General features: G+C 46.5%; 1 protein-coding gene across 4 annotated transcripts in view; it reads left to right on the top strand.

Annotated features, from left to right (window-relative positions):
* The first annotated feature begins 709 nt into the window (after positions 1–709).
* Positions 710–21,763, top strand: part of LOC127580998 (TRAF3-interacting JNK-activating modulator) — a 35,458-nt gene continuing 14,404 nt past the window's right edge. For 3 of the 4 annotated variants that reach the window (XM_052035043.1, XM_052035042.1, XM_052035044.1), the window contains exons 1-9: positions 1,037–2,469; positions 11,124–11,274; positions 12,868–12,940; positions 13,540–13,564; positions 14,908–14,937; positions 15,175–15,270; positions 16,845–16,916; positions 18,817–18,957; positions 19,717–19,854. In XM_052035043.1, coding sequence (XP_051891003.1) covers positions 2,089–2,469; positions 11,124–11,274; positions 12,868–12,940; positions 13,540–13,564; positions 14,908–14,937; positions 15,175–15,270; positions 16,845–16,916; positions 18,817–18,957; positions 19,717–19,854 — 1,107 coding nt within the window. In that variant the 5' untranslated portion in view covers positions 1,037–2,088. Of the gene's footprint in view, positions 777–1,036; positions 2,470–11,123; positions 11,275–12,867; positions 12,941–13,539; positions 13,565–14,907; positions 14,938–15,174; positions 15,271–16,844; positions 16,917–18,816; positions 18,958–19,716; positions 19,855–21,763 lie in introns of those variants that run through there. The other variant, XM_052035041.1, reaches the window with a different exon arrangement.

Consider the following 21,763-nt stretch of genomic DNA (forward strand, 5'->3'; position numbering starts at 1 on the left):
AGCTCTTGCAGGCTTTACCTCCACCCCGGACAATGCAGTCTGCTTGACTGGTGCCCCATCCACCACCTAAAGATTCATTCCCTCCATGCCGGAGTACAACGGCTGTGGTGTCTACATCTCCAGAACACACAATGGTTACTCACCCAGGCTACTGCAACAATGCCTCCCAAACCCATCGCCACCTCTACCAGAAAGGACAAGGGCAGTAGATGCAAGGGAACACCACCGTCTGCAAGTTCCCTCCGAGTCACACACTATACTGACAGAAATATTTTATTGGTCCTTCATCTGGGTCTAAATCCTCCCCAACAGCATCGTGGGAGCACCTTCACCAGAAATATTAATTCAATCCAAGCTGGTGACTCCCCATCACCTTCTGGAGGGCATCAGTGACACACGTTAAATGCTGGCCTTGCCAACGATGCCCCCATTCTGAGAAATGAATATTAAAGAAACTACAACCAATTAAATGGGCATTGCAATCTCATTGCTTGAGGGAGCTCGCTGTACACAAATTGGCTGCTGTGTTTTCTGCATTACCACTACGGTTGTACTTCAAGGCCTGCTTGTGTGTAAGGCCCTGACCTTGTGGGAGTGCTGCAGAAATATCAAACTCTTCTTCCTTTCACAAATGTAATTTCCCCCCACCCCACCACCTTCAGAAGGAGGTGATGTCACACATCGCCACACTTAGGTTAAAAAGTTTTTTCGAACCTATTTTGCAAGCAGCTGCACGTTTTAAGATATGAAACCAGGGCAGTCCCCAAGGGTTGCAGGTAACAATAAAACGCATCAGAAATAATTTACAGTTTGGTGTGTGATGAGTCTAAGCCTCCGTTAAGGACGCGTGTTTTTTTAAAATTTCTTGGTGTTTTTACAATATTTGCCGTCCCACAAATTCTTTCCGCCTTCCAAAAAGTGATATAGATCTGACAGAGCTCGGGGGCCTGTGACAAACCATATCCGGTGTGACTGGTTTATCTCTGGCAGTGTGCAGTTGAGATAGAGCCTGTCACAGGGGTGTAACAAAGTCAGAGGGAGCAAGGACCAGGGTGAAACTGAAGACACACGCACCACGGTTGTAGTTGGACCCCACATGGTGCGCCAGGACTCCTGCAGAAGAAGCAGTCCACCACATGGTGCTTTCCAGCTGGGAGTCCAACACTTTGCAGAACAGCTAACGGTGAATTAACTGACAGAACGGGGAAGAAACCACACTGTCAGCTGTGTGCGAGGCAGGAAGGTTAGAAACGAGGTGGTTTATTTTAAAAGAAACTTTTATTTCCTGTTTTACATTGCAAAGCAGTGTGATCACCGTGGCTGTTGTACAGAGACCTGACATAGTCCGTGGATAAAAAGATCAGCTTAAGCAGAACTTTGCACCCACTCTGAAAGTGAAGATCAAGGCTGCCTGGGACTTGACTCATCCTGGAGTTTGGAGGGATCAGGAGGACATATTGAGGAAATTGCTGATCCCTGAGATGGAAGCAGCACCCTCGGACTAACTCCATTCACTCGTGCACCTCCAGGACTCTCCGGTGTGTGGGTTACAAACGACGAGCAGGCATGTGTGGTGAGGCCCAACTGACCTTTTACTAGCAGGTGTGTGGTGGGATGCTGGGATACTGTTGGGCACCTGAGCTTCAGACAACAAGACTTTGTGCCTCACTGTTAGGATTGAGGGAGAGAGATAACTGAAAGGTTTGAATTAAGGTAAAAGCCTTTCACTCAGTGTGAAAGGCACAAATGGGAAAGAAAGCCAGCTGCTCCAGTGAGTGATTGATCACACCGGCCTGAATCGGCTCTGAATGTTCAAATAATTTTGTGTGATAGAACAATCTTTAATCAAAATAATGATCCCTGTTGGATATCACCATTGGGTACATCTAATTCAGCCAGTAACCTGAAATATGCTCTGGCAATTTTGTTTTATTTGCAAATATTGGATCTAATTTCATCTGTAAAGAGGTCAGTGGATCTTGGGATACGTTGCTCACCACTACTATTGGTGCTGAGTTACAAGCTGACCAAACGCTTGGTTCCCAACGCAGTCACCAGGAAGTCCACCAGCCAGGTCTCGCCCTCAGGATGTCAGGGCTCACTCCAAAGCGGGGTATAAGCCAGGGGGGCTCAGGTTCAGCCAAGAAGAGGAGGCTGGTCACTGAAAGTTATGATGAGAAACTTGAGCGAAGGCACGAGAACCGTCAGAGCCTCTTTGGCCGAAATAACATCACCTCGTGCCGCAGTTCGCCAAGGCAGCGCGGCGCAGAGCAGAGCTCACGGCAGGAGGAGTTTCTAAAACGGAGGAACTTGACAACAGGCGAGAAAGTGGTGAAGCCAAAGTCTCCCAGTGTATCACACTGCAGAACGAAGAACTCGGTAGGAGTTGACACCACTGTCACAGCCTCCACTGCAGACCCACAGCTGATCCTGGTGCCATCACAACAGAATCTAATTGCAGTCACTCAGGTAAGGCAGTCTGTTTCACCTGATGTACAGTTTAGGAAGAGGAGTAGCCCATTCTACCCCTCAAGCTTGTCCACCATTTATTAAGTTCAGAGCCACTTCTCTGTCTGTTTCCCACCCACAGAAGGAAATCTCTCCATCCTGGCCTAGCACATCATCAATGGCTCTGCCTCCACGCCACTCCCTGGAGAGCATCCCAAAGGCTCACAACTCTCTGTGAATCACGGCATGGAAAAGGGCCCTTCAGCCCAACCGGTCCATGATGACCAAAATTCCCATCTAACCAGTCCCACTTGCCTGTGTTTGGCCCATATCCCTCTACACCTTTCCTATCCAGGGACCTGTCCAAATGTCTTTTAAATGTTGTTAATGAAGGTGCAAATGTGTGCACAGGTACAATGAAAAACTTATCTGCAGCAGCATCACAGGCACATAGCATCAGATAAGCAGCATTCACAAGAAAAACATAAATTAAACTTAAATTACAAAAAAAAGTTATACAAGAAAGAACACAGTTAGAACCAAAAAAAAAATCCATTGGAGTGCAAAGTGGTCATAGTGTTGCTCTACTGCTGATGGCCAAAGGCTTTCTCCTGGGCTGAAAACCTGTGTGATTCTGTGATAAATGGGTCGTGTAAGACAAGGCTATCTAAGATTAAGATATCTTTAATAGTCACATGTACATCGAAACACACAGTGAAATGCATCATTTTGCGTAGAGTGTTCTGGGGGCAGCCCGCAAGTGTCGCCACACTTACAGCACCAACACAGCAGCTGTTAGTTAAGGCTGATCTTCTAAAAGAGAGAGATCAAATGAGTCTTCATTCAAAGCCATCTTTTTACCTATTACACTCACACCATAACACCTTAGACACAAGAAGGAGATCTGGGAATGCTGGAACTTTCAAGGGAAATGGAATTTGGGGAAAGACTGCTCAGCAGAGAGGGCCATCTGAATACCAGTAAACCGCAAGGACATTCACCTTTGAAGGAGGTATGGATTACAGAGCCATTAAGTAGGACAGATGTCCCCGATACTTAAGGCTGTGGAGGTGGTGGATAAATGCCGTTCTATCATAGATGGAGCAGGATGCAAAATTCCCCAGTCATTCCATCTTCTGCAAAGTCTTCACTTGGCATTGGTTCCAAGAATGCTGAGATTTTAAAATACTTGCCTGGCTTTAGCATGTCACACCCTGTGGATTAAAATAGTGACCTTATTTCAAAATACCCAATAGCTAACAAAGTCAAAGTCGAGTTTATTATGACATGCACAAGTGCCTGTGTGCACAGCTGAAGCCTGGCGTGGCTGCTCGGGGTGATGGGGTGGAATGTGTTTAATTCCTTCCATCGATCAGATAAGAGAAAAAATCCTCCTCATCTCCACCTAAATGGGTGACCACTTGTTCTAAAGCCATGTTCTAGACATCCCCACAACGGGAAACATCTTTTACCCCTTCACTGCCTCTCGACACCTTACGTTGCACTGAGCTTGAGCCGATGGCTGTGTGCATGGGGACTGTTGTCTGCTAAAAGTCACTCTCGTGTTATACAACTTCACATAGAAAGTTAACTTTACATTTTTTTGTACCATTCTTTAAAAAGCACAATAGAAAATAGGGTTTGATTAGGCCAAGGCAGAGAGTCCTTTGCTCATTGGCTGATGCTCGATGCACAATCTGACACTCGTCCTCTGATCATGATCAGGAGCCCAGCTCTCGGTAACAGACGTGTTCACAACCAGCTCGGTAACAGACGTGTTCACAACCAGCTCTGTAACAGACGTGTTCACAATTGCAATGATTTCTGAATTGTAAAATTGTGAACTCCCAAACGTTTAACACTTGGCAGCACTTTGTTCCCCGGTCAGTGATCTTGCTGTAATTAATGCTCTCCTGATTGATGAAGGCAATTAAACACATTCCACCCTCCAACCGCCCCGAGCAGGCCCAGGGTTCAGTTATTTTTATTTTGTGTAATTTTATGTCGGTATGAGTAATGCAGGCCCACGTTGTCGACCAGCTCTCGTTACCCTTGCATTGAATGGGTTGCTGGGTGGTTTATCTGTGTCTGTGGGTCTAGACTCACATACAGACAGGATCAGGAGGAAACAACAAACCATCTCGAGAAGGTATTAGTGAAGTAAACATTACGGATACAAAAACAGAAAGTTCTGGAAGAACCCAGCCAGCCAAGCAGCACCTTAACATTTTGGTCAGGGACTTTTCTGCAGAACTGGAATTGGAACTTGGAGCAGTTCTGAAGAAGGGTCACTGATCCGAAACACTGACTGGTTTCTCTTTCCACAGATGCTGCCTGACTGGCTGAGATCTTGCAGCGTTTCCTATCGTTGTTTCAGATTCTGACATCTCCAGTTGTAGCTGTTTTCCATTTGTGGCCTCATTCCGCACATCAGCTGGTTTAATTTGAGATACATGAAATTTATCTAATTTCCATTTCCCAGCAGGATTTAAACAAATATCTCCAGATCAGTAGTCCACGTCCCTGGTTACAGTCCATCAGTTTAACCACCGCGCTGCTGTACAGTACCCAGAAGATTTAGGTTACGCCCTGCCCTAATCCATCTCTCCAGCCTCACAGAGGAAGAGTCCCAACCTGAATGTAGACTGTCAAAGGGCATATCAGTTTCCAGAGAGAGCAAATTCAACTCCTCCAAGTAGTGAAGTCAAACCCTTGACCCGGAGATGTCAGGGAAGGAGTTCCGGCCTCTGCCAGAGATGGCCAGAGACTCTAGTTGCCACACCTTCACAAGGAGTGTGCAACACATTCCCAGGTGTTGAGAGAGGGTGGGATGAATATTCCACACGCACCTCCTCCAACCTTGTCTCCTGTATCCGGTGCTCCCGACACAGCCTCCTCTACGTCGGGGAGACCAGGCGCAGACTGGGCGACCGCTTCGCCGAGCACCTGAGCTCCATCCGTTGTGTCTGTCTGGAGCTCCCGGTTGCAGCCATTTTAATTCCCCTTCCCATTCCCACCCCGACCTGTCTGCCCTCGGCCTCCTCCACTGCCGGGGTGAGGCCAAACACAAACTAGAGGAACAGACCCTCGCATTCCCCCTGGGCCGTCTCCACCCCGACGGCATGGACGGTGAATTCTCCAGCTTCAGGGAACCTGCTCCCCCTCTGTCCCTTTTCTCTCTCCTCCTGATCTCCCCAGTTCCTCCCGCACCCACCCCCACCCCCCATCACCCTGTTTCTTTCCCCTCCCCCACCCACTCCATCTGTCCATCACCCGCACACCCCTCCCACTGGGTCCCCTCCCCGCACCACAGTTATTTGGTTCCATGCTCCAGCTTCCTCTCTGATCAGATCCCACCATCTGCAGCCTCTGTCACCTCCACCTCTCACCTCCCAGCCTCTGTCGCTGTCTCCACTCCCCCCTCCATCTGCCCATCGCCCCTCCTCACCTGGATCCACCCATCACCTGCCAGCTCTTGCCCCTCCCCTTCCCCTCACCTCTCTATCTCCCCTCTACTCCAGTCCAGATGAAGGGTCTCAACCTGAAACATTGACTGTCCATTTCCCTCCACAGATGCTGAATATTTGCTGAATATTTACTTTGTTGTCCTAATTTTCTGTCAATTCTGTTGTGACAGACAGTCACGGATAGGCTTGGCATTTTGTAAGCCCTGTCCCAGGAAGGAAGTGGGTACTGCAAAGGAATCCACCTCCTAACCCATTTTGATCTCTGCGGCAACGCTGTGGTTGGCTCTGAGCTGCCCTGCCCATGGCTCAGAGAGTAACTCAGTTCCTGGAGCTATTAGGAATTGACAATGAAAGGTGGCTTTGCCAGTGACGTCCACATCCTATCTAAGTTACCGAAGCTTGTTTCCATTGACATTCTACATTTACACCAGTTTTGAATTGGTGCAGAGTAAAGGTAGAGGAGCAACAGGTCAGTGTAACAAACTGCAGGAGTTTAACAGCCATTTGTCATGTAAACGCTGCAGATGACTTTCTTCAGAACCTCAGCCAGTTGTGACGAATCGAGTCTGTACAACATTCTTACACAGAACAGAGGCATTTCACAAAAATTCCACTGTCCTCTGGGACTTTCGATGAGATAAATCATCTTTTCAAAAATTACATCAGAGTAGTGGAATTAAAGAATAATGAGACACTTTTCCAAAACAACTGTAGCTTCAGTTTGGCAAAATATAAGAAAAAACAAGTTAAAGTTTTGAAAAATACATTCACCTCCACCAGACAGCTGGCAGAGAAGCACATTGGTTAATAAAATTAGTTCAAACTTTCCTTGTCATCCCTTAATTATTCCTGATAATAAGCAGTTAGACCAGAATTGTTAACCAATTGGACAATAAAGTTACTGCCCCTGGTTTTGAAATAAAAACAGAAAATACTGAAAACTCTCAGCAAGCAGGCAGCGAGCTGGAGAGAGGAACAAAGGCAACATTTCAGGTCAATGGCCTTTCATCAGAGTGGTGCTTTTCAGTTACAAGAAATCGGGAAGTTAAGGACTGAATTATATTTAAAAGTCACTTCTGGCCTGTAGTATTGTCACGTTAAACAAAGCCTTGTCTTCCAGATAATGCACCTTGCAATGTTACGGGGAATATAGCGATGTTACTGGTTAGATGAAGAGCCTGATAGATCTGAATGTGGCAATGGTGAGCTCCCACCTACTCTGTCATTCATTCAGACAGTGACTGATCGGACCTCGGTCTCAGTTCCATTTCCTTCCTGTCCCCTGTAACCCTCTGTAGTGCGGCTTTAGGGGGGGGGACAAGCTCCATATAAAAGTGTGTTCATATTGTGGTTCCATCGGAGAAGAGTCACGTACTTACCCTGCAGTATGGAACGCTGCCACTGTCCCAACACTCAATGGGTAAATCGTTTTAGCATGTTGCCTTGCAAGTAAACCTGTATATATGCTGAATGCATTCATGAAGACAGTACAGCCTTCAATCTCCTATAGGGAAAAGATCTGTCTACTTCAGGCTTGATGTATTCAATGACTCCACCTCCACCACTCTTGGGGCAGACAATTCCAAAGGTTCACAACCTTCTGGGAGAAGAAATTTTTCAGCTTCATCTGAAAATCTACTTCCTTCATTCTAGATTTCCCCCACAAGGGGAAAATCCTCTCAGCATCCACCTTGCCACACCTACTCGCAATGTTTCAATAGCATCACATCATTCTTCTAAACTTCAATGTGCATTTGACCAACCAGCTCAAACTTTCCTCATAATTCAAACCCTTCATCCCAAGAATCAACATATTGAACCTTCTGTGAACTGTCTCCAATAGGTGTAGGATAAGGAAATTATTGGAAAAAGTTTTGAGGGAAGAGGATTAACCTGCACTTGGAGAGGCAGGTATTAGTCAAAGATAGTCAGCGTGACTTAGCTGGAGGAGCTCCTGCCTGACTAATTTGACTGAGGCTTTCCAAGAGGTAACAAAATGTATTGATGAGGGCAGTGCAGTTAATGTGGTGTACATGGACTTCAGAAGAGCCTTTGACAAGGCCCACTGTAGGAAACTGGGTCAAAAGGACAGAGCCCATAGAATCCAAGACCAGTTGGGACATTGGATCCAAGACTGGCTTGGTAATAGGAGGCAGAGTGTGATGGTGGAAGCCTGGGTCCAGTGGTGTCCCACATGGATCAGTGCTATGACCCTTTCTGTTCGTTATACACATTATTGGTGGGGAGGTGAATGTAGGAGGTATGATCAGTAAGTTTGCAGATATCACCAGAGTCGGTGTTGTTGTTGATAATGAGGAGGATGGTTGCAGGATGTGGTTGATCTGTTAGTAAGATGGGCGGGGTAATCACAGACAGAGTTCAGTTCTGATAAGTGGGAGGTGATGCAGTTCGGGAGGAATAACAAGAACAGGCTATAAACAGTGAAGGGTAGGGCCCAGGGAGCATTGAGGGACCCGGTGCACAAGTCCAAGGATGGCCGAAGGTGGCAGCACAGGTAGATAAAATGGTGAAGAAGGCCTATAGGATACTGGCCTTCACCAGCCAGGACTTAGAAGATAAGAGGAGGGAAGTTATGGTACAGCTTTATAAAACATTGGTTAGGCCACAGTTGGAGTCCTGTACACAGCTCTGGTTGCAACACTACTGTCAGTCACAGAGTCACAGAGTCATACAGCACGGAAACAGGCCCTTTGGCCCAACGTGTCCCTGCCGACTGTGTTGCCCAGTGAGCCAGTCCCATCTGCCCGTGTTTGGCCCACAGCCCTCTAAACCTCTCCTATCCACGTACTTATCTAGATAGCTTTTAAATGTTGCTAATGTGCCCGCCTCAACCACTATTTCTGGCAGCTCAGGAAGGACGTCATTGCTCTGGAGAGGGTGCAGAGGAAATTCACCTACATCTTGCCTGGGATGGAGTGTTCCAGTTATGAGGAAAGACCAGATAGGCTGCTTGTGTTCCTTGGAGCAGGGGAGGCTGAGGCTGGTGGAGGTGTACAACATTATGAGGGGCATGGATAGATTGCAGGAACACACAGCAGAGGTACAACAGAGGTGCCTGGAACTAGTGGACGTGGGTTTAGAGTAAGGGGTGGAAGGTTTAGGGGGGATCTGAGGAAGAACTTTCTCCCCCGGAGAGTGGTTGGAATCTGGAACGCACTGCCTGAGGGGGTGATGGAGCAGAGACTGTCACAATGTTTAAGAATCATCGAGATAAACACTTGAAATGGCAAGGCGTGGAAGGCAAGTGCTGGTAAATGGGATTGGTATAGAAGGTTACATTGGTTAGCATGGACCTGGTGGGCTGAAGGGCCTGTTTTATGTGCTGCATGACTCTTTCACAAATACATTGCTCCTTAAATAAGGAGATCAAAACTGTACACAGTGCTCTACATATAGTCTCACCAATGCTCTGCTCAGTTGTAGCAAGACTTCCCTACCTCTATACCCCTGCCCCCTTTCCAATAAAGGGCAACACTTCATTTGCCTTCCTAATTCCATTGTACTTGTACATTAACCCCGTGTTTCATTTAAGGGGCACCCAACTCTCTGAATTAACACCGATTGTAAATAGTTGAGATTCCAGTACTGATCGCTTGTCACCTCTCTTGTGCCAACTTGAAAATGGCCCATCTCTCTCGGCTCTCTTGTTTTCTGTTAGTTAGACAATCTTCTGTTCATTCTAATACGTTACCCTGAGACCATGCCCTTGCCTTTATCTGGAACCTTATCAAGTGCCTTTGGAAATCCAAATACACTACATCTATTGGTTCCCCTTTATCCACTCTGCTCACTGCATCTTCAAAGGACTCATAAATTATCAAACACAATCTCCCTTTCATAAGACTATAAGAAAATCCTTATAGTCTTATGAACTTTTCTAAAGATCTTGCCATTAACACTGGATTCTGGCATTTCCCAATGACAAACGTTCAGCTACACAGTTTCCTGTTTTTGTGCTTCCTTTCTTGAACAGGTTAGGAGGTTAAGTTATTGAGGTTTTTAAGATATTTAACTAGAAATTAGATTGTAGATACTTTGGTGCCTTAAGGCATGGCTGAGTTTAGAATGAACACATAATTGGGCTTCCCACACGAATCTGCACATTGGCCAAAGTCCAGAGTGAATTGACTTTCGGATGGTTTACGCCCAGAAACAAGAGCTAAAATGCACAACTCCTGATGGCACAGAGAGTGGGAGGAATGTGGAACGTTTCTCCAGACTACCTGATCAATTGCTAATCTGAGAGTGAAAGGTTTCTACTAACCAAGGGTGCTGGGAGATCTGGGTCAAGACTAGTCATGGAGTTAGGTTACTGCCCACCCCTGATCTCACTGAATGGCCTCCTCCTGTTCCCAGTGTCCTCTGCTTCCAGGCCATTCATCAAAACATTGTGCAAATTTCCAAACACTCACCATTGTAGAGAAGAAAGGTTTCAATTTATTGTCTATGACAGGAATTGCTCCTGGAGGTTGAAAGCTTTGAACAGGAAGTTCTGAAAACACTCAGCAGGTCAGGCAGCATCTGTCGAGGGAGAAACAGTCAGTGTTTCAAGTCCAGGTCCCTTCATCAGAACTGGGAAAGAGAGAAAGCAAGTTAGTTTTAGGTAGCAGAGAGAGTGGGGAAGGAAGGGTAGAAGACACAGAATCCAGACCAGTCCTGAAGAAGGCTCCTGACCCAAAATGTTGACTGCCTGCTTTTCTCCACGGATGCTGCCTGGCCTGCTGAGTTCCTCCAGCATTGTCGTGTTTTTCATCAAGACAGAGAATATCTCTGAGACAGTGAGAGCAAATAAGTTAATTAGTAGACAGGTTATTGATAAGTAAATTCCTTTCTTGCAATCTGTTTTTCCTTACTGCTCTTCATCCCACCCCCATTCTCCCAAAGATTTCCCCAGCCTGGACATTGGGCAACTCCTGGATTGCAGAGACACGATCCCTAACTTCACTGGTGTCTGTGGAAGCTGAGATGTGGACAGTGTGGGGGAGCACTTGAATAAAGAAACAGAAAACAAACATAACTAGAAAATGCTGCCAACTCTCAGCAAGCCAGGCAGCATCTTCCACAGACGCTGCCTGACCTGCTGAGTGTTTCCAGCATTTCTTGGTTTTATTTCAGATTTTCAGAAACTTTGAAGATAGGGTCATTGCTGCCTGATGATATAAGTGAGTTCACTCTCCTTCTCTATAGATGTCTCCACAGTTCACCTCTGCTAATGATGGCATGTCATTCAGCAACCAACTCAGTCACAGGGGAACAAAAGATTCAAGTCCCACTTTCGCCATGAGCACACTCATCCGATCTGATACTGTCTTCAAGAAGGTTTCCAAAAAAGATAAAGGTGAGAGATGGAGGAAGTGAAACCGCAATATGTTTGGGTTTAGTCACTGTTTGTAATGATAGGCTGTATTCAGGACTTCATGTTGGACTTAACGACGTGCTTGTCCTGACTGACTACTATACTCTGAGCCTAATCAGCTTCTGATGGGGATTACAGCCAAGAGAAAGATTAAACTTCTCTGGTTAATAATCCGCTATGATTCTTTTTTATGGCTTGAATTTTTAAAATATCTGTGTTTGTGTTACATGAAATCCACCTTTCCACCTAATGTTGCTAAATTATGTATTTGAATGAAATATCTCATTCCTGTACCCAGGCCAAGTATATTATGTTTAATTTATGATGTTATACTCTATTAATTAGTAATGTACAGCTGCTTTAATTTATAGAAGGTCAGAAGTTTGTACTTTGCATTTTATTAACGTCACAGCAACACTGCGGAGGCAGACACCAAGCGGAACATGGGTCAGCACCGTGCTTCCCTCTCTGATTCATGGCAGCGTTACCATCCAACCCCGAGAGACAACGGGATCACAGTACCTCAGGACGGGACCTACCCCAACGAGGACTGGCACAATCACAGAGACAGGCCAACCACACTGCCACTGTGGGATATCCCAGCCCCCGATCACACAGCTCACACTTCCTCAGCTTTCATTCATCCCCTCCTAGTTACTTCCTCCAGAGAAGCCCTCCCCACCGTCCCTCAGCCAGCCCTCCGCCCCCTCCTGTGTCACTTCCTCCCTTCTGGTCTCCACACTACCACTGACACTCCCTCACATTCTCTCCAGTTCTCTGTGCCTTTAAACATTCTGCTCCCCAGTTCTGATGAACAGACAGCTCTGAGAAACATCATCACCCGTTCTCCCTCCATGTACCCTGTCCAACCCACTGAGTGTTTCCAGCATTTCTGTTTTTAACTTTCAACTCTTGGGCCCTGAGGGCAGGAGCAGAGGAACAGAATGATCCCATCCTGTCCCTCTGGTCTGTTCCATCAGTAAAGGAGACCATGACGACTCCATGACTATCTCCATCCACTCCCCGATTAACTGCTCCCTTTGACTGACAAAAATCTGTCAGCCTTGGATTTAATATTAACAGTTGTCTGCACCAATCGCCGTGTGTGGAGGTGGTTCTGAATCTCCCGCCTTCTGTGTGTGGGAGTGTTCCCCAACCCCAGAGGGGGAAGTGAGGGGGCGTGAGGTGGAAGTGAGGGGAGGTGTGAGGAGGAGTGAGGGGGGAGTGAGAGGGTGAGTGAGGGGAGTTAAGGGGATTGAGGGGTAAGTGAGGAGCGAGTGAGAGGGTGGGTGAGGGGGAAGTGGAGGGGGGAGGGAGGAGGTAATGAGGGGTGAGCAATTGGGAATGAGGGGAAGCGAGGGGGAGTGAAGGTAAATGAAATGATGAGGGGGAGTGAGGGGGAGCGAGGGGTAATGAGGAGATGATGAGCGGGAGTGGGGGTGTGAGGGGGGTGTGAGGGGGGTGTGAGGGGGCATGGTGGAACAGAAAGGACAGGGTGGGAGCAGTGGGGGCTGTGTACCTGTGTGTGAAGAAATGGTGTGCATCACTGAAGTGAGTGTGTCACTTTGTGAACAGCGACTCAGGTGCCGTCAGCGGAGAGCAATGGGTTTGGAAACGGGTCCCGGAAGGAAGCGAGCCAGCAGACAGAGTAAGTACCGACTCACCCGGTTTCGGCTGTTATCCGGGCTGGTACTCAGCTGTCTTATCTCCTGTCCAGCATTTATTCCGGTTAAAATACCCCAGAAAGCGACTGGGGTAGAAAGACGTCCTTGGTACAGAGTAGAAAACAGGTGTTGGGGAGGGTGGTATCGGGTCCATTGTACTCCCTGACTTTAATTCCACCGATCGTTGGAGTTGGACAGTCTGGGTCCTGCCCAGCGTCTGAATTTCCACCCGTAATTTGTTACCTCCTTCCAGCCAGTAGTCAAGGCAGTTGAAATAAAATAACTGGATGAGAGTGGGGGTGATTCAGGTATTGGTATTGGTTTATTAGTGTCACATGTACCAGGATACAGTTTGTTGATTGTGCCATCCAGACAGATCATGCCACACATAATTACGTTGAGGTAAAAAACAGAATGCAGAAACAGAACACCATTTGTGTTGGCACGGTGTCCTAACAAAGAGCCCTCATGTAAAACAGCCGCACAGCCCACCATCTCCCGCAGGAGTGGCGTTCCACTTACCACATTAGAACTCACTGCCCATCGAACGCCTTTAATGACATTGTCCTATTTTTCTTCACAGATGTGGTGTTGCTGTTCTGGATCAGGTAAAGGAAGCGTACACCAGTCTTTTGTCTACTAGGCTTGGTGTTTCAGTCTTTCACCGCGCTGTGCCTGTTATGTGGGTGTCACTGGAGGTACAGAGTTAACACATCACACCAATCATTCATCCAACCAATCATCGTCTTGCAACATGGACGGAAAAAGATATTTGGCACCCACACTTTGACCTTCTTCACACACTCAGGGAAGAATTGATTCACAGTTAAAAAATTAACAAATCTAAGGCAGTATGTACCCAGAGTGGAAATCCAGTTTAGTGGCAATGTAACTAGCAGATTATTGTAAATGGGAGGAGCAGCACCTCACATTCCCCCGGGCAGTCTACAACCTGACGGCACGGACGGTGAATTCTCCAGCTTCAGGTAACCTGCTCCCCCTCTGTCCCTTTTCTCTCTCCTCCTGATCTCCCCAGTTCCTCCCACACCCACCCCCACCCCCACCCCCCATCACCGTTTCTTTCCCCTCCCCCACCCTCGCCACCTGCCCATCACCCGCACACCCCTCCCACCGGGTCCCCTCCCCCACCACTGTTCCCACCTGCCCTCCCCACCTCCCTTGTTTGGTTCCATGCTCCAGCTTCCTCTCCCATCAGATCCCACCATCTGCAGCCCTCTGTCACCTCCACCTGTCACCTCCCAGCCTCTGTCGCTGTTCCCACCCCCCCCCCCTCCATCTGCCCATCGCCCCTCCTCACCTGGATCCACCCATCACCTGCCAGCTCTTGCCCTGTTCCTTCCCTCCAGCTTTTTGTACTGGCCATCTCCCCTCTATATCTTTCAGTCCAGGTGAAGGGTCTCGACCCGAAATGTCGACTGTCCATTTCCCTCCACAGATACTGCCCGACCTGCTGAGTTCCTCTAGCATCTTGTGTGTTGCTCTGGATTATTGTTAAAAACCCATCTGGCTCACTAATGCTTTACAAGGAAGAATATCTGCCATCCTTACCTGGTCTGGGCCTCTGCCCGAGTCCAGATCCAAATACATTGTTGAGTCCTAAACACCCTCCACGCTAGACCAGTCTCAGCTCAGGAACAATCAGGCTCAACACCCGCATCCTGTGAATGGACAAAGCAAACCCAGCCATCAATAACTGCTGTAAGTGGAGCCACAACTGGTAAATGAAAGTTCTGAACATTGGTTGCTAGGGAAAAAAATCTGAACAATATCTGGAGTGATCTTCTGGATACGACGGATGTGACAGGACATGGTCATTTAAGGGGACTGGGGATGAGGTCTTGGCAGCAGGGTGGTCTTGAGGACTTGAGGGGTTTACATGAATATTTAATTTTGTCTCCTTCAAGATATTCCTGCATTTTATGTTTTTCAGGAGATCTGGCAACTCTCAGAGTATCTGAAGGTATTTTCACACCAGTCTTCCTGTGAAATGCAATGAAAAGTTAGATGAAATTTCATTAAAAGTGCAATTGCTGATGTGAATAAATTCTCTGATTTGCTACATCCCTGATTGAAGATGTAGATAGATCTAATCAAATAACTACAGAATTTTTCGAAATGCGATGCGGTTCGATTACGGAGCTAAAGGTACTCACCTCTGAGGGCTCTGACTGACTCTTGGGGTATCTCTCCCTTGCAGGAGGCACTGCACCGTGAGGTGATGCTGAAACAGAAGATGGCAATCCTCCAGCAGCTACTTGCCACTGTCCTGCAGGCTGCAGAGAAATCCTGGAAGGTAGGAATCACCTGGTTGCCTGTTGCTGGTTCCTGCTGCTTGTTGGACCAATGCTCCTTAGACGGCACCTTCCAAACCCACCAGCTCTACCAACTAGGACAAGGGCAGCAAAAACACGGGGAACACCATGACCTGGAAGTTGCCGTCCAACCACACACCATGTTGGGAATATATCACCATTCCTTCACCGTCACTGGGTCAAAATCCTGGAATTCCCTCCCAAGCAGCACTGTGGGTACAGCCACACCTCAAGTACTGCAGTGGTTCAGGAAGGCAGCTCACCACCACCTTCTCGAGGACAACTAGGGAAGGGTAATTAAATGCTGGCTCAGCCTGTGAAACTCACATCTCCTGAATGAGTATAAAAAAAACTAAATCCTCATGGGTGCTGGCTGTGGCTCAGGACAGCAATAACTGCCCATTCCCCCTGGGTGAGTCGCCTTCTTGAGATGTTGGACTCTCGTTTCTCATGGATCTCCCTCAGTGGGAGGAGGTTCACTACCAGAGGCATTGTCATTTGTGTGCAGATGTTCACTGGTGATGAACAGATGTTGGTAGAACTGTTATTGCTCCATTATCCTGCAGAGACAAAAGTGTCCAACGTCAACCACACCCATTCTCAGGTGACGCTTAGCTTGAGGGGATAAATCCTGAGAATAAACACCTCCAACCAAGCAGGTTTTTTGGAATGGAAGTGAAATAAGTCCACCAGGATGCAGTTAATGTGATGGAAGACCATTGCATGCATACCCCATGTCCTTGCACAACATAGTACGTGTGCTCTATTTGCAGAACTCTCTACATTCATTATCAGTTACAGGTTTTTGTTTAGCCATACGGAAACAGCAGCTCCTGTTCAATTATACCAAGCTATTGGTGGACTTCATTAGTATGGATCAATGACTACTGAGAGAATTTTAGTAACAGAATGTTTTTTGAATTCACTCATGGGACACATGCTGCAGGAAGAATGGGCATTTATTGTCCAACCTGTTTATCCTGAACCCTCAAGGATTCAATGTCAAAGGTTTATTCAAACTTCCCTCATCTTCTGCTTGATGGTCCATGGGTGGTCCATGGATGGTGTGTGGATGGTCAGTGGATGGTCCATCACGGTCCATGGATGGTGTGTGAATGGTGTGTGGATGGTCCGTGATGGTCAATGGATGGTCTGTGATGGTCCATGAATGGTCCATGGATGGTCCGTGGATGGTGTATGGATGGTCCGTGATGGTCAGTGGATGGTCCATAATGGTCCATGGATAGTGTGTGGATGGTGTGCGGATGGTCCGTAGATGGTGTATGGATGGTACATATATGCTCCACAATGGTCCATGCAAGGTCCACAGACTGCCACCGTGACACAAATGTCAGATTGGCTCCATGTGAGCCTCCCAAATCTGGGTCACAGTTCTGCTGGATTCCAATCCCATCATTTTGATGCTGGTCCAAAACATGGATAGAACCCTCACTGGTTGCAGCTGAGATTCACTCCCCAGGGCTGGACGTGCTGTAACCTGACACCACACTCTGCTTCCTGTGGTCTATACTTACCTGCTGAATCTTCATTTCAGGTACAACTGGATGATGATTCATTACGCTGCAAACTGCTGTCGCTTGAGACTCAGTTACACACCTGGGCACAGGTAGAGAACTAAATTGTTTAATGAGCTAATTCTTAAAAGTTGTTGAATTAGAAGTGTATGTGTGAAAAGCTTCTTACTACCAGAATTGATGCTTTCTGTTGTACCCTGTAGTTGTAGTAAATATAATGAAAACCATGCAGTGGAAGTAACTGTACTCTAAATAGTCAGTTTCCCACAGTGGTGGAACAGAGGGATACAAAGAGATCAACATTAAACTCTGCAAATACAGAGAAAAGGCCACAGAATGCAACTGACAAATTGTAGGTTCTATTCAGGAAGCAACGGATATTGGTTTATTATTGTCACATGTACTGAGATACAGTGAAAAGCTTTGTTTGTGTGCCATCAGATCGTTCCATACTTCAGTGCCTTGAGGTACTGCAAAATAAAAACAACAGAATCCAGAATATAGTGTTACAGCTACAGAGAAAGTGCAGTGCAGGCAGACAAATAAGGTGCAAGGGCCATGATGAGGTAGATTGAGAGATCAGGAATTCATCTTTATTGTATAAGAAGTCTGTTCGAGAGTCTGATAACAAAGTCAAAGTCGAATTTTTGTCATATGCACAAGTAAATTAAACACAGCTGGATAAAAGCAATCCTTGACCTGTGGAAGAGATTGTTGAGGTCAGAGATGGACTGGAAACACCTCCAGGAGAAGGCTGGGAAATGCCAGGTTTATTTCTTTACTGGAATGGAGAACGTTGCGCAAATATGTTTTCAAAGTTATCAAGGCTTTTGAGAGCGTTAATAATGAGAAGATACATCAATTGGTCAGTGAATTGGGAATGGTTGGTTGGGGGAACGTTAATTCAGTATTTAGCAGGATGAAGAGGGAGGTATTTCGGAACGTGAGATGTTTAACAATGGTGGAGTGTTAGGAGGTACAATTTTTGTCTCACTTGGCCAGTAGTTTATCCCTCACTGGGGTTTGTCCACCTGTGGGTGGGGAGGAGTCTCTAGTGGGACTTTAATACAGTGTCAGGCTCAGAAAAGCCTGGGCTGTAATCTGGGTCACTGGAGCGGTCCCAGCCCAGCCCAGCCCCCCAACACCTGCTTGGGGTCTAATTTGTCCCCACTGACGTGTAAATCATTACTAAACCATAGACCGCCCTGGCATATCTTACCCCTCATAGAATGATAAACATGACAGAGCTTTCAGTTTAATCCTACCCTCAGCCCATAGCACTGCAGGTCATGGCTCCTTAAGTTTTTTAACCAGGTGCTATATAAATGTGGGGAGGGTTTCTAGGTCCAACACTGTCAGGCAGTGGACTTCAGGGCCCCACCACCCTCTGGGTGAAGATATTCTCCTCAACTCCCATCTCATTCTCCAGCCAATTAAAACCCTGCCCCTTGAGTTATTTCACCATTCTTGAGAAATGTGTACGGCAAAGTGTGTGGCTGGGTGCTAATTTAAATCAGGCAATTAACAATTTTCCACAAAACTACATTTTTTTACAAAATATTTTTTGTATTTTTTAAGTTCCAAACTTCTTTTCTACCCCCCCGTATCTGTGTGAGGTTTCACCAGGTGCTCCGGGTTCCTCCCACATCTCAAGGATGGTTGGTCAGTTGGCCGCTGTAAAATTATCCCTTTATGTAGGTTGATGCCAAAGGAAGCAAAGGCAAGTCAATGGACACGTCAGAGGGAACCCATTACAGGGCTACAGGGGAAAGGGGAGGGGGACTGAGCCATTGCTCTGCTGGGTGCTAGCTTGTACTCAATGGGCTGAATGGACTTCTTGTTGTATTCAGTAAGTATCAGCAGGAAATTTATAAGAGAATAAATGAATGGATTAGTGTTAATAGTTTGTTATCAATATTTCTGCCTCCTGTCTATCCATTGAAACTTGTCATCCCTGGAGCTACATGAAACTTGTCCGTGTTTCTCCAATAGAATCACTCACGAGACAGTGTGAAGGAAAGCATGATCGAAATGCAGGAACAGAAACTCAAGTATGAGAATGTGGCAAAAGAAGCGCTCCGGAGAGCGATCGAAGAGAAAAATGCAGCAGAACAAAGCCTGGACAATGTCCAGGTGAGCGGTGCAAAGCTGGCAGGGTTTGAGATCTCGGTAACAGCTGCCAACAGAGAGAGCTGCGATCAGACTGAGCACAGCAGGGCACAGGGGGCAATCTTCAACAGTGAGAAGCACATTTCTGTTCCAGCCTCATCGCGATTGGATTTGCCAAAGTCTGGAGCCAAAATGCTTTTCAAAGGCATAACGCTGGTTTATGCAGATGCCACACCAAGCTGAAGGAACCTCATGAGTTTGAATTTTCAGATAATTTTAATTAAAGCAAAAGATTTAATACAACCTGTGAAAATAAAAAAAACTGTAGATGCTGGAAGTCTCAGACAAAAACAGACAATGCTGGAACACACAGCAGGTCAGGCAGCATCTGTGGAGAGAGAAGCATCTAGGTGGGAGACCCTACGACCTGAAACATTGACTGTTTCTCTCCCCACAGATGCTGCCTGACCTGCTGTGTGTTCCAGCAGTTAATACAACCTGAAGATTTATAGTTTAATGGCATGGGGCAACATTCAACATCTTCAGGTGCCCAAGGCGCAAGTGCAGAGTAACGATACAGCTTGTTTGTGCCGGGCAACTTCAATCTGGCAATATATCTCCCGATGCTTCACAGACACATTACCAGCAGATACTTTCTTGACACCTAGAGCCACAGAGAAGTGGATCGGTGGAATCTATTGCACTTAGCAAAGCATCCTGTGAGCTCTCTTTAAAATAACTGCTTGGTAAAGGTGGGTCAATACCAAGTGTTTGTGGTTGCAGAGATCACTGAGGGAAGCGGAGCAGGAGTCCGCCCACTGGAAAGAGTCTTATCACAGAGCAATGGCTGACTGTGCTGAAGTGACAGCCCAGCACTCACGGACCACTGATCAACTGCACGTCGTCGAGAGCAGGCTGCAGGTAACTTTCTGTTGATGCACTGTCTCCTTTACTCTGCAACATGTTTAATTGAAATAAAGTATAATTGAAATGTAATAAAATTGTCATAGAGTCATACAGCACAGAAACAGGCCCTTTGGCCCAATATATCCATACAACCATCAAATACCTATCCCACACCACCGGGTTCAGGAACAGCTACTTCCCTTCGACCATTCAGTTCTTGAACCGACCTGCACAACTCTAATCACTACAGTTAAGCAACACCATAACCTCTTTGATCACTTTGCACTAAAATGGACTTTTTTTTGTTCTAGTTGTGTTTTTTCTTTAAAGATTGTGTGTAATTTATGTTGAATTTATGATTTTCTTGTGAATGCTGCTTATCTGATGCTCTGTGCCTGTGATGCTGCTGCAGGTTTTTCAATGCACCCGTGCACACATGGACTTGTGCAGATGACAATAAACTCGACTTTGACTGACTTTGATCTATACCAATCCCACCTATCAGTACTTGGCCCATCGCCTTCTAGGCCTTGGCAATTCAAATGCCCATCCATGTACTTCTTAAGTGTTGTGAGAGTCTCTGATGCCAAGCCTCGACTCAGAACATCAACAATTCCTTCCTTCCCACACATGCTGCTCGACCCACTGAGTTCCTCCAGCAGATTGTTTGTTGCTCTTACATTCCATGCCCTGACTAATGAAGGTCAGCATTTGTACCTACCTTGAAACATAAACTCCAATCCCATCACTACAGCTGGTAATTTTAAATTCAGTTATTGAAGTGAATCTGGAAGGAAGTGTAAGTCTGTGTAAAAGTGACTGGATTGTCATTGTGGGATACGTGTCCTCATGGCATTGAACAAAGTCCTTTTGCAGACTGTGCAAGCAGGTACACATAGGAACTTACAAATACACTAACTAGGAGCAGGAGTGGGCCATTCAGCCCCTCTAGCCTGCTAGGAAATCTGATTGGAACCTTTCACCTGCATTTACTCATTAACTCATTTGGTCTCCCCTACCAGAGATATTCCCTTCATTGTACCCATCCCCTCCCAACCTTCTCTGCCTCTGGATAACTTGTTTTTTCCTCTTTCCCCGTCCTGACAAAGGGTTTCAGACTTGGAACATTAACTCTAGTTCTTTCCCCACAGACGCTGCCTGACCTGCTGAGCGTTTCCAGCATTTTCTGTTTTTGTTTCAGATTTCTACCGTTTGCTGTTTTTTCCTGATTTTAAAGAATCTACTTACCTCTGCGTTCAAATACTCAAAGACTCTGCCTTCACTGCCCTTTGAGGAAGAGAGAAAACATTTCACCTCACCTTTATCTTAAATGGCCAACCCTTGATTTTTAAACAGTGACTCCTAGTTCCAGATTATCCCACAGGAGAAAACATCCTCTCCGCATCCACCTTGTCAGGATCCCTTAGCCCACTTCATTCCTCAAAACTCGAGTGGGTAGAAGCCCAGCCTGTCCAACCTTTCCTCTTAAGGCAATCTGCCCATTCCAGGCATAAGTCTGGCAAACCTTCCCTGAATTGCTTCCAATGTATTAACATCCCTCCTTAAATAAGGGCACTGATACTGTATAGTGTAGTCCAGGTGTGGCCTCACCAATGCATAACCTCCCTACTTTTATATCCAATTCCCCTGTTGGCAAATGAAACCATTACTGGCTTTCCCAGTCATTTGCTTCACCTGCATACTGGTCCTTTAATGAATCAGACACTAGGACACCAGATCCCTCTGCATCTCCGAGCTCTGCACTCCCTCACCATTTAGATAAAATGCTTACTTTTCATTTTTCCTGTCAAAATGGACAATTTCACTCAAGACAAGCCGGGTTCTCTCTATTCAAGCGCTTCTCAGTAACTTCCTTTCTACAACCTTTTATAAACTTCCTGATGTCCATCCAAGCATCCGAGAG

Source organism: Pristis pectinata, chromosome 20, assembly GCF_009764475.1.
Source record: "Pristis pectinata isolate sPriPec2 chromosome 20, sPriPec2.1.pri, whole genome shotgun sequence".
NCBI classification, from domain to species: Eukaryota; Metazoa; Chordata; class Chondrichthyes; order Rhinopristiformes; family Pristidae; genus Pristis; species Pristis pectinata.